Source organism: Miscanthus floridulus, chromosome 1 (assembly GCF_019320115.1).
Source record: "Miscanthus floridulus cultivar M001 chromosome 1, ASM1932011v1, whole genome shotgun sequence".
Classification (NCBI taxonomy): Eukaryota; Viridiplantae; Streptophyta; class Magnoliopsida; order Poales; family Poaceae; genus Miscanthus; species Miscanthus floridulus.
The window spans coordinates 58,524,007-58,537,190 of record NC_089580.1 but is presented as its reverse complement, the minus strand read 5'-3'; the positions used below and the strand labels follow the sequence as shown (position 1 = coordinate 58,537,190).

The 13,184-nt window shown below is 43.1% G+C and overlaps 1 protein-coding gene across 1 annotated transcript; it reads right to left on the bottom strand.

Moving 5' to 3' along the window:
• Positions 1-7,793: 7,793 nt before the first annotated feature.
• LOC136526304 (malate dehydrogenase, cytoplasmic) lies at positions 7,794-12,610 on the bottom strand. Its single transcript, XM_066519029.1, has 7 exons — positions 12,453-12,610; positions 10,115-10,273; positions 9,835-10,010; positions 9,130-9,407; positions 8,893-9,028; positions 8,695-8,806; positions 7,794-8,168 (listed from the first exon to the last, which is right to left on the bottom strand). Exons 1-7 carry the CDS (start codon positions 12,493-12,495, stop codon positions 8,074-8,076), a joined length of 999 nt encoding a protein of 332 aa, XP_066375126.1. The 5' UTR covers positions 12,496-12,610; the 3' UTR covers positions 7,794-8,073.
• Between the last annotated feature and the right edge of the window lie 574 nt (positions 12,611-13,184).

Sequence of the window (13,184 nt, the reverse complement as noted above, 5' to 3'; positions counted from 1 at the left end):
TGTCTGTCTTCTTTAGTAGTTTAAAGAAAGGAAACCCTTTTTCGCCGAGTCTTGATATGAAACGATTGAGGGCCACTATGTAGCCTATTAGTTTCTATATATCTTTAACACTTTGAGGAGGGTCCATCTCTATTATGGCTCGAATTTGCTTGGCGCTAGCTTCGATTCCACGATGACTGACCAAGAATCTGAGTAGTTGTCCTGAAGGAACTCCGAATACACACTTGTTTGGGTTCAATTTCCACCTCCACCTTTTCAGGTTTTTAAAGGTTTGCTTTAAGTCTTCAATTAGTGTGTCCGGGTTCTTTGTTTTTACTACTACGTCATCCATGTATGCCTCTACATTTTCGCTGATCTAACCACCAAGGCACGTTTGGATAGCTCTTTGGTATGTGGCACTAGCATTCTTGAGTCCAAACGACATGGTCTTGTAGCAGCAGGCACCGAACAGAGTGATGAAAGATGTCTTGCTCTGGTCTTGTTCCTTTAAAGTGATTTGGTGATATCCTGAATAACAATCAAGAAAGGATAATAGGGCAGATCCTGCTGTTGAATCAACTATCTGATCAATACGTGGTAGCCCGAATGGATCTTCGGACAGTGTTTGTTGAGATCTGTGTAGTCGACGCACATGCGCCACTCGTCCGTATTCTTTTTTTGTACTAGAACTGGATTTGCTAGCCAATCTGGATGAAGGATTTCTCTGATGAATCTAGCTACCATTAGCTTTGTGATTTCTTTTTTAATTGATGCCTTCTTGTCAGGTGAGAATCGTCATAGCCGTTGCTTCACAGGCTTGGAGCCTTCATTGATATTGATTCTATGCTCAGCCAACTGTCTTGGGACACCTGGCATATCGACCAGCTTCCAAACGAAGATATCTTTGTTGTCCCGAAGAAAGTTGGTGAGTGTGAGTTCCTATTTCGCCGAGAGGTGGGCGCTAATGGTTGCCGTTTTGGAGGGATCACCGGTGCCCAGGTCGATTTGCTTGACGTCGGTTTCTTTTGGTGGTGCAAGGATGCTGGGCTTTTTAGCCAGTATCTCTAGTTCTTCTGGGCTCATTTCTATGGCAATAGTGGCTATTTCTTTTCTGCCATTGGCGATTTGTGCTTTGGCTGCAATTTGAATTGCCTGAACGTCACAGTCAAAAGCGCGCTTCAAATCACTTTGAAAGGAAAGGACACTGTTAGGCCCTGGCATCTTAAGCAATAGGTACGGATAATGCGGTATCACCATGAACTTTGCTAGTGCTGGGCGCTCGAGGATTGCGTGATATGATGAATCGAAGTTCGCAACTTCAAACTTGATGAACTCTATTCGGTAGTTTGAGGGAGTTCCAAAAGTAACCGGTAGAGTGATTTGTCCAAGTGACATGGCTACCTTGCCGGGTACTATCCCATAAAAGGGGTGCTCGTTGGTGTGATCATCCCGGCGAGTTGTAGTCCCATCTTCCTTAGCGTTTCTAAAAAAATAATGTTGAGTCTGGCTCCCCCATCGATTAGTACTTTTGTAACAGTCATACCGGTGATAGTTGGATCTAGAACCAGTGGGTAATGGCCTGTGTTTCTTACGCTAGTCCATTGGTCTTCTCTTGAAAACTGGATTGGATATTGTGACCAATTGAGATATCTTGGAGTAGCCAGTTCTGCTGCCATGATGGTTCGTAGAGCTAGCTTTTCTTGATGTTTGCTTCTGGAATCTGGGGCCCCAACGAAGATCACTGCTACTATCCCCCTAGATTTTTGGAATCCCTTGTCTTCATGGTTGTCTTCATCTTTTTTCTGATTGTCTTCTTTAGTGTTTACCTTATTATCTTTTCTTGTGTATCGATCGTTGAAGGTGTAGCAATTTCTGATGGTGTGATTTTCTTTAGGGTGCCAGATGCAATGCATGTTTTCAATGTCGTCATACCTTCTGGGTTTGGAAAACTTCCTTGATTTGTCAGCCACCGCTATGGTGTTGTCTGGTCCTCGTTTTCTTTCCTGATGTCTGATGTTTCGATGATTTCGCTTGTCCGGGTTGTCTTGGTTGTTTCTATCCAGGAACCTTTCTCGTGTCTTCTCCTCTGCAGTAATCATCTTTTCTACTGTGCGTCTGAATTCTTCATTGTTTCTTGGGTTTTCTTTGCAGAAGTCCTGAAATTGCCACCTAGCCATAATTCCATGAGAGAAAGCTTCGATTACTTCTCGTTCGGTGATGTTATGTACTTGAGCACGTAGTTCGCCAAATCGTCGATAGTAATTTCTAAGACTTTCGCCTCCTTTTTGCTTGAGTCCTTTTAACTCTACGTAGGTGATGGGATGCGTAATGATACCCATGAAATTTTCACAGAAAACACTTTGTAAGTCCTCCAAATTTCTGATTGACCCTAGATTTATTTTGTCGAACCATTGGAGGGGCATGGTTTCTAGGGCCATAGGAAAAAATAAGGCCTTGATATCACCGTCTCCTCCGGCTAGTTCAATTGACTACGAGTAAATCCTAAGCCACTGCCTTAGTTCGGTCTTGCCATCATATTTAGAGTGGTTGGACGGCTTGAACTTGTGAGGTAGTCATATTGAAGCAAGTCTGTTTGCAAAATAGGGGAATCTATTATGCGTTCCGGCTTCTATGTATTCTGATTCGGCGCCTCCTTCTAGCCAACTATTGTCTTGGTGAGAGTAGTTCTGCGGGGCTGTCTGAATAGGTACTTTCCTTCTGGTCTTTCTTGGTTGTTCGACTCGGTAGTTTTGACTATGGTCCCTTCTACTTTCTCTGTTGTGACTTCCACTTGGTCCGAGTCTCTCGAAAGCGAACTTCCTTTGATTTTGATCTTCCTGTCTATGAGATGTTGACCAGGCAGGTAATCTTGAGCGGGTCCCTTCGTCGTGTGCCCTTCGGGCTGTTGACCGGAGAAGGTCCCGGAGCTGTTCCTATTTTTCACTGGGAAGTGATGTCGCTCCGAGTTCTTCTAGTGCTTCTCGGATCCTATTGTAGGGTGTATTCGTCGTGCGTCTTTCTTCGACTTCTTGTTCTGATTTGCTTCTATTGTATTCGGCCAGATCTGACTCATATTTGACCCAAGCTTCCTTGTGCTGCCTAGCACAGCATTGGCGTCCTTGTTTTAATTTGTTTCTTCTTTCTCTGGCTTGCTTCTGATTCTCGGTCTCACCATCGTGCCCCTGGATAAAGGGTGATATGTTGGACTCAGATTCATCCGATGACTTGATATCAGGTGCTTCTAGGGGGACCAATGGTGATCGAGGACAGCGAACCATGAATACTTCTCATGCGTGAATTGTTCTGTTATCGGCGTTGGTTTCCATACTGTCGGAGTCGTTGATAACTTTAGTAGAGGCTGCAAGGTCGCAGATCGAGTCTCCTTCTTGATAGGGTAGGATTGTTGTTGTCGTCGTGTCGACTAGTCGGGTACCTCTATCCTCAAGAACGGAACCTGGCCAGTGGACGATGCAGTTTTAAGATGTTATAGTTAATACGAGACCTTGCTGAGCTCCTTTCAGTGGCATTCTAAGCACCAGATCGAGGGATCCTTCGGGCCATGCCTGATAAGATTTTGCCATGTTGTAGAGTCCAAACGAAAAAGGACCCGACTTCTTGAAAGGACTCTGAGTGTATTCTGAGTTGAATTCTTGATAGACCGAGGCCGCGTTCTGGAACCCTGCCGAAAAAGAACTTGGTTTCTCGAAAGAACTCGGGTAAGACTCCATCTCGAATGTGGAGCCTGAGTTTGAGTCAGATGCGCAAAGCCGTGAAATCTGAGTTGGATCGGACATCACGAGCTGCGTGAATCTTCCAGCGAGTTGATATGTCGTAGTCGCCGAAATAGAAAGGTCTTCATGGTGATCCGAATCTTCGAGGAGATGGCTTTGGAGCTTGCCATCGTCGTCTGCCTCACAGATCCATGAACCAAAGATGAAGGTTGATCCTGTCGAGAAGATCATGTTGTCGTGGTCCGTCGAGCTCTCGGATGCAGATTCACCGAAAGCCCCTACCTGGCGCGCCAGGTGTCGATGCTTCACCACCGATAGCCTACCACGGGGGTACCCAGGGCAGTTTGTTTGGGCTTCAGCGTATGCAGAACTCGACGATTAACGCAAGAGACAGTCAATTTATCCTAGTTCAGGCCCTCGACCGTGATCGAGTAATAGCCCTACGTCCAGTCAGCGTTAGTCTTTGCATTGGATTGATTGTAAAGTGTTGCGTTATCTCCCTTCTCCAAGAACTCCGTCCTCCTTTATATACTTAGGAGGCCAGAGTCCTAGTTGGTTTACAATACGAGTTCCTAGTAGGATTACAGAATAATACTACTACTAAGATTACATAGAAAGAATCCTAGTTAGACTAGATCTTCTCCCTTCCCTGTGGGGTATCCCGTGGGTCCCGTATCGACAGATAGGGATTCTAGGGTTTCATCGTCGTATTCCTCCTCATCCTCATCGTTAACAATAACCGTTTCACCATGATGAATCCATACTGTGTAGTCCTCAACAAATCCTTACATAATTAAATGTGATATGATGATAGTCACATCTATTTATACCATACGGTTCTTGCAATCTTTACAGGGATAAATAATTGTATCCTTATTCTCTGTCCATGTCATTGCATGCTTCTTTACAGCTTCAATAAATTTATCCACCTCTTCACGAAAACCTACCTTGAACCTTAACGAACCATATATCCAAGAGTTTCTGTACTCCATCTTTTACAACAACAACAAAACAAATATTAAAGGACTACTTATTCAGATATATATAAAAATAAATCAAATTAATAATTACTTGAGAATAATTGTATATACTTTAGATATATATGAATATAAATCAAATATAATTACATGAAGCATACAAACACACCATGGTAGAGAAAAATTAATTAATGACCCATTTATCCATAAATAATTAAAATACATATTTGTTGATTATGATAAACAATTTCAAAGACAACAATTAGCAACAATTATATTTTACCCAATATCTTTCATGCAAACCCTAATCCAATTTCATCAAACATAAATTTACAAAAATAAAATTAATAAAAAAACCAAACCCTATATCTAGATCTACATTCACATGAAACATCCATAAAACTAACTAATTGTTCACTAAAATCAAGAAATATAGACCAAATAAGGGTATGACCTTGTTCCCCTACCTAATTTATCCTAGTACATTCAAAACTTGGGTCTAATTTGCTTCATAAGTAGCTCAAGCACCGTAGAAGAGAGAGAAAAAGAAAACTCTAATCACTCACTAACCAACCATTAAAACTTCAAAAAGAGTGTGGAATAATATTTTTTTACCTTCTACAACCTCTCCATCAAAGGATTTGAGACCAAAACCTTCCCCCTTAGTAAAGCAATTTTTGGGAGGTGTCCAAGGCCTCCTCACCTTTTTTTCACGGGTTGGAGTGAGTGACCCGAGCAGGAAGAAAGTGCTACAGTTTTTTATATGTGGGTCATTTGTAGGGGCGACTGGTGATTGAACCGCACCTACAAATCGCAGGTATTTATATATGGGGCATTGTAGGGGCGGCTCAATCACCAGCCGCTCCTACAAATAGCAACACCGGGGGTGACTGATGAGTGAGCCGCTCCTACAAATTAGACTTATTTGTAGGAGCAGCTCGTATCACCAGCCGCTCCTATAAAAATTTATCCTGTTACTAAAAACTGTTTTTCACGTAGTGCAATGATCAATGACGACCACGACGTCGGCATTGATGATCGCCGTGGCATGCATATTGCCAATTTCAACTTGCCATGTAGGACTAGGAGCGGATCGAGTCTACAAACTTATCTTCCTATATGATATGCAACTTAAATACACCAATTCCGAAACTAAACCTGGTCAGCCGGTCAGGATAATCCGCACTACCGCCACTACGATCTCGTGAAGCCAAATCAATCCCGACTCCGCCATGTCTAGTTTATTTATTAACAGTATCGTGATCCGGTGTGAAAAAAGTAACTAGGAGTATATGACAAATTGAGTTAATCCATTTATCCTGCTGTGTTTTTACAGTCGTGAGATACATACAGATACTCAGCCTGTTCGCTTACACATATACGATCGTGGATTATAAGCTAGAACAATATTTTTCTCTCACACCAAATCAGCCAGCAGTAAATAATCCACGATCGTTTACGACGAAACGAACCGGCTGATTGTAGTTGATACACGGGACTTTGTAAATGATTGAGCCGTGATAAATATTATTTAAAATGTGTTGGATGATGTGACTATCCACTCTCAAGTCACATTATGTCAAATAAATTTGCTACAACCATTGTTATAGACTTGTATGTTCTGATCTTGGCTATAGCTAGACTTGCTGAGTTTGCTTTGTTGTACTAGTACCATTCTTCTCTTGATTGCTCAGGCACGCTCCCAAAAGACAATCTTTAAAGTTACATATAGGCCGGCTTCGATTTTATTTTACAACATGTTACAACTTCTATATAGAACATATACATATTTCAAAATCCGATAGATTCTGTCAGGCAAAAGATTTTTATTCTACCGTGGATCCTAATACTGACTGCGGACTGCCTATCAATAATGCTACAGTTATATAGCTGGGGAGTTGTTCGAACTCTGACCATGGCGATGATGTCCTGGCGTCCTGCCGGCTGCCAGCTGCGTCCATGGTCCATCGGCGCTTGCGCGCATTGACCATTGAGCTGCTGCAACAGCAATGATCCGATTCACTCGTACGGCTGCGCGAATGCACGCTGCACTGCACTGCAGCGATCACGGCCGTACGCGTTCACACGAGTCGCCTCTGTCGCTAATCTCTAGTCCGCTAGGAATCTACAGCTAACCTACAGCGTTAGTGGACGACAGGCCGACTCACGACATCTCGGTGTCGACGCTAAGTAGGTGATGACGGCGACGGAGTGACGAGTCCACGGCTGCGGGCGGGCCGGCGGGGTCTACTCACTACTCCCTGGGATGTGACGGTGGCGGCTAACCGTGATAAACTCGTAACTGATAAGGCTGGTATGGGAGCTGTTTGCCACAACTGACCTGGATGTTAAGTTGTTAACCATGCTGAATGATTAACAATTAAGAGTTCAAGCATTGGGGCTGCCCGCGTCCCCACCTGAACAAATGACGATGGGCTGGACGAATATGGCAATCATCTAACAGATTATGAACTTTTCAATATCTTCAGCAGAAACCCAAGAACAAGTTGTACAAGATCTGATCCTTAGGTCCTGACACCCCTGAGATTTGATTTGCCCAGCTCATGTTGGATTTCAAAGTTGTCAAACTGCAAAACGATGCTAGGACAGTTCCAAAACATGAACTAATAATACTGTAGTTTCCATACTTTCTCAATTAATATAAACACAATACATAAAAATTATATTCTTTTTTTTCTGATTGATGGAACTAATCATCAATCTTGTCTCCTATTCTAGGTATCACGTCATCAAAGCTCAAAAAAAAAAGTGAATTAATCATCTATCTATGTATCACATCATCTATATCATTAATTCCAGTATCATACTTTGAACAGACGAGCATTCCCGCAAGAACGTGTGCCACGCGACCGCGCGCCCAGGCAAACATTCCCGCAGGAACTTGTGCTACAAGACCACGACAGTTCGGTCATGTGCGCGGACAGAAAACAGAGCAGGCAAGCTTTCGTTGGGACAATGAATTTTCCAACATAAAAACAGAAACTGTAAAATCTGAGAAAAATAAAATCCACGGAATCCAAAAAGGGTCTAAATAACAGTGAACTTAAGGTTCGGCACCAAGAAAGCAACAAAACTATGCTACCACTTCCATCGTCAAGCGGTTCAATTCAATGTTTTCAATAAATGTCCTGCAATTCATCAGGCAAAAAAGGAGCTACAAGTTTTCATACACGCTGGGCGAAGCCAGCAACACACCTGCACTGCGACGTGCAGCAGTCCTGAGTGAGAACCTATGAATGGAGATTGAGTTTCTTTTATTCTAAACATATGCGACGTGCAACAGTCCTGAGTGAGAATCTATGAATGGAGATTTCTTTTATTCTAAACATAGGGGGTAGCAATTGCTCCCTGGGGTATGGTAGAATTTACTCGAGGCATGAGTAAGCAAGCGACTTCTCCTCCGACAGCTCTTGGGCAGTGGCATCCAGCTTCTTCCTTGAGAACTCATCAATCGGGAGGCCTACCATGACATGATACAACATCAGGCAACTTAGAAGGTTTAAACTCCAATTTTTAGGAAGCCAGGTGCATTGTAATTTATGATAAAAACACTTTTGTTTGAACTTTGGTGTAGGGCACATAATAGCTTATTAGCTTATGTTAAAACAAGTTAGCGTGGTGCGCATAGCCCCTGTATGGATAAACCTACTAGCTGCAATAACTGGGGGAGTCAGCTAATAGCTTTTCATTAGCTGGGGCCTGAGTGGTTGGAGATAGTTGAAGCTCAGTTGTAAACTATGTGCTATAATCTAGATTGTTTGGATCAGCTAGAGATTTTTTTAGCACCTGTAGATTAGCTCTATTTGATTAAAAAAAAACAGGCCATAATCACTTCCTACTGAGTAGGATGGCAAGTTCTCATTGAATTCCTTTAGGCCAAATATGGAAGAAACTGCAACATCTAGCAATCTAGAAAGAAAAAAAAACTACAGCGAACAAAGGCACCAAATAGATGTTGACTCCTTTCAACACTACAACAATCATACCTTGAACGATTTTCCATTCACCACCACTGCATGTTACTGGGAATGAGTAAATGAGTCCAGAAGGAACACCGTATGAACCATCAGAGTATACACCCATGGAAACAAATGTTCCCTACCAAAAAAGAAAATTTGAAGGCGTTGATACAAGTTCACACTTGAAACTTAAAGAATCAAAAGGAACAAAGAACTGAAGCTGACCTCAGGAGTTCCAAGAACCCAATCACGAATGTGGTCACAAGCAGAGCTAGCAGCCGAGAGAGCACTGGAGAGCTTTCTCGCTTTGATGATTGCAGCACCACGCTGTTGGACAGTTGTGATGAATTCGCCATTAAGCCTGTCAAAACAAAGGGTGAAAACGTTAGTTCGGACTTCCAACCTGCCAGGAAAACAGAAACAAACAGTGATATCCAAGTATTTTTGGCATTTCTGATTTACCACTCATCATCAGCAACAAGCTCACGAACAGGTTTCTCCCCTGTGGAAGTCTTCACTGTGGCATGGTTAACATCAGGGTACTGAGTGGATGAGTGGTTACCCCAGATGATAACATTCTTCACATCACTAACTTGGACACCGAGTCTCTCAGAAATCTGGCCAAGAGCCCTGTTGTGGTCCAGACGGGTCAGGCAAGTAACGTTCTTCTCAGGAATAGATGGAGCAAATTCTTTCAAGATAAGAGCATTGGTGTTTGCTGGGTTGGCCACCACCAGAACCTGCAGAGCACAGAACAGGTATTGAAAAATCTACAGATGAAAACAGCAAAGAAACATAATGAACCAGACATGGCTTCTCAGGAAACTAAGGGTACATAATAACTGAAATTCAGGTCATTTGATTTAATATTTGTTGAGGCTACTTGTTAAGGTATACAATGGCAGATTGGCAGTGGCATAGTGTGGAGCATGCAAAACAGAAAAAACTCATAAAACAGGGCAGGTCCATTTTATAATGGACCTATAATACACCATTAATGTACATCACCATTGACCACCCAGTCATAGCTAAATCAAGTGCATGATGACAGGATAACCACTTACATGACTGAATTGAGCGATCAACAACACTATCAGCACCAAAATGACCAATTTAGTGCATGATGACTCTTAGTCTGCTACTAAAAAATTGGAAGGTAGCCAATACCTTGCAGTTGGGGGCCGCATGGGCTTCAAGGGCAGATGCTTGGGCTTTGTAGATTGAAACATTTTTCGACATAACATCTTTCCTTTCCATTCCCTCCTTCCTGGGGAATCCACCAACCATGACAGCCACATTCACACCAGTGCAGGCTTCCACAACATCAGTTGTTGCGACAACTCCTATAGTTTACCAAACGTTTATACACCAGCAAGGCAGCAAGAACAACAATTCACATATAGAAGACAGAAGAGGCAGTACTCTCTGAATTAGCACGTCAGCTTACCCTTCAGAAGAGGAAATGCAGCATCAACCAACTCCATCTTAACGCCATTAAGGGCTTCAGCTGCTGGCGGAATGTCAAGCATGTGCAGAATAACAGGCTGGTCTGCACCAAGCATAACTCCCCTAGCAATCATGGGAACAAGAGCATATCCAATTTGTCCTATCAAAGGAAAAAACAAATTAGCTCACATTGCCTTCCAAAAATTAGAGAAAGATCGGTGTAAAATGTCCACTTGTACAAATCTCTTTTACTGTGGTAACAGTGAGAGAATGAAATCGTAATATGAAAGTCAGCACTAAAGTTGCATGTCGGTATGGTTCAGTGCTAAACTTCTGAGAACTAAAATATACTCAACCACAGACTAGTTACTCTCGATTTCCAGTACAGCAAGCAATTTTATCAGATAATATTCAGATGTTTACATAAATAAAATGTACAGCATTATGGGAATGGAAAATTCACTTCAAAACCTACTTAAAATGACCAGAATCAGTTTTCTTAGCCCCAAAAGTTCCTAGAAGAGAGGTAGTACTGCCTCTACTGGGTTAAGCTAATGACCTAACTGCACATCTTTCAGTACTTCCCTGAACAATGAGCCACCAAACAAACAAATATACCAATATCCCTACTCCAGTCTCCAGAAAGTGAGATCATCCAATAATAAAAAGACTCCTCGAATGTAAAACTAGTCAGAAAACTTTTAATGGATCATTGGTTGGCAGCCTCAGCATCCTCCAATTTTAGTCATGCTGCTTAAATTTGGGACTGATTGATCTCCTTCATGCTCAGGCTTACCACATGAAATTAGGTTTATGACTTAAAAAAATCAAAGTATCACCCATATCCTGGGCGACAAATCTGTAGTAAGATTTTGGATCTAAATTCACCCTCTATCACAATGACAATCACTCATCAACTAGACAAATTTTCATGACAAGTTTGTTTGCTATGAAAGCACACGGCACACATGGCTCCATTTGTGGGTCGCACAGTGATGTACATGTCCATGCAAAGCAGAATGCAACACCCTATCCTATCATAGCATGTGGCAAACCACAAAGCCAGAACATATTCTTGCAATCTTGCTCCACATTCTATTATGCAACATGAGACACACCTTTATTGCTGATACATCTTTAAAACAATATGACAATTATTGAATGTCGCAAATATCATCCAACATGGTACCGGAGCTGTTGTGAGGGAAGAAGGTCGCTATCACAACATGAAGCATCGTATTTTAACTAGGTACAAGCATATAAGAAAATGGAACTGAAAATAAAATATGCATTGTACACCAGCTCTAATACCATGAAATATGATAGAAGCAGTAGACAATAATTGTTGTATCACAGTAGATGCTTATCAGAATAGTTCCATAACAGACAAGAAGTGTCAGGCATACTGTGCGATTTTATAAATGAATGCTAGGCATAAGCTAGTATAAACGGATAAGCAGAATATCTAACTAAATTTTGGCTAATCCAATACCAAGCCCCGTTGTTATGATAACAGAAATGCATGAACTCAGATGTCATGCTACAAAAGTGTGAACAAGTCAAGACAGACATATAATTTGGCATGACCAACTTTTGGTGGAGGCACATTGAGGGCCCAAACTGCAGCCTGGACCCTTGCCTACACCACCGCCTTCAATGTTTGAGGAAGTTCCATTAATTCCATTACATGATTATCAATACATCTATTTTGAACAGCTAAAACGTTACATCATTCAGGCAGTGATCATGTAGACAGAATTCATGCAAGTCTTAGCATGTAAAATCCATGGAGTAACTAGATCTGTAACTTAAGTCCCACCAGATAATCTGATAGGATGAAATGTATCAAATCCACCCGTTTGGTGTAACCACTGACTCCAAAACCCCTGAACCAGAACAGAACATGCTGCTATCCCGAAACCTTCCATAATAGAACCCTTAAGTTTCAACTAGAGACCACAGCTGTGAAATCAACTATCTAAAGAGTAAGCAATTCATTAAGTGCGGCTAGCGAGTTAACTGGATCAAGTGGCTACCACGAGGATCTACACACCAAGCCCAACCACCGATCAGATCAGCTAGCACCGCGGATCGGTTCAACTTCACCAGCTGAACAAGGACAGTGACAGTGAGCTCTTCGACTGGTCAAATCTACGTCAACCCTAACGCCCTAAACACCATCAGATCAAGCGACAAAAACAGAGATCTAGCGAGTTAAGCACACTCTAAACCCCACAGGATCGGATCGGGCTCGGGCGGACTAGGCCAGATCCGAGCAGGGACCAGACGACAACGGAATACTACGCAGATCGGGAAGGAAGGAGGGTTCAACACAGTACCTGCGGCGCCAGTGACGAGCACGCGCATCGGGTCCTTCGCCATCGGAGCGAGTGGAGGAGGAGGCGGCGGGGAGCTTCGAGAAGGTTCTGGAAGCGGGGGTTTGGGAGTGGCTTTGGAGGAGGCGGCAACCAAGGGAGAGCGAACAATGGTTGGCCACTATTTAACAACGTCGCTGTGACGGGGAGCCTTGGGAATCCACTGTCCCTCGCCCCGATGATGAGAGCAACTGCTAATCAGTCTCTGACAATAGGCCCGACACTGCGGGGCCCGGACATGAGCGTGGTAATGTGAGCTCTGATTCGTTGGTGTGTAGGCAAGCGGGTTGCGAGCAGTGTACGTGACGGCGTGACGCTGTGGGCGCTGGCCCACCGCCCACGGCTTCGGCGATGAGATCTGGAGCACGAGGGTGGGCCCCCCTGTCAGTTAGACAGCATGGCAAGCGGGAGCTCCATTTGGATTCTGCGCATTTTTCTTGCGAGCTGTTTTACAGGACCGAAGCTTTTGCGGCGACATTATCGTTGTGGAGAAGAAGATGCCTCTCGAGAAACGTGGCGTGAAGAAGATGCCACTCCTTCACGATTGAAGTGGTGATAGGTTGATAGGTACCGATGGCTTTGGTGACTGGGCGTTTTATTTTTTGTCCACACGTCCAGGATATGAAAGCATACGTTTGATTTGAGGGATACGGCACTGTTTGGTTTGAAGACATGCAGAGATGGATGGTCCGTCTC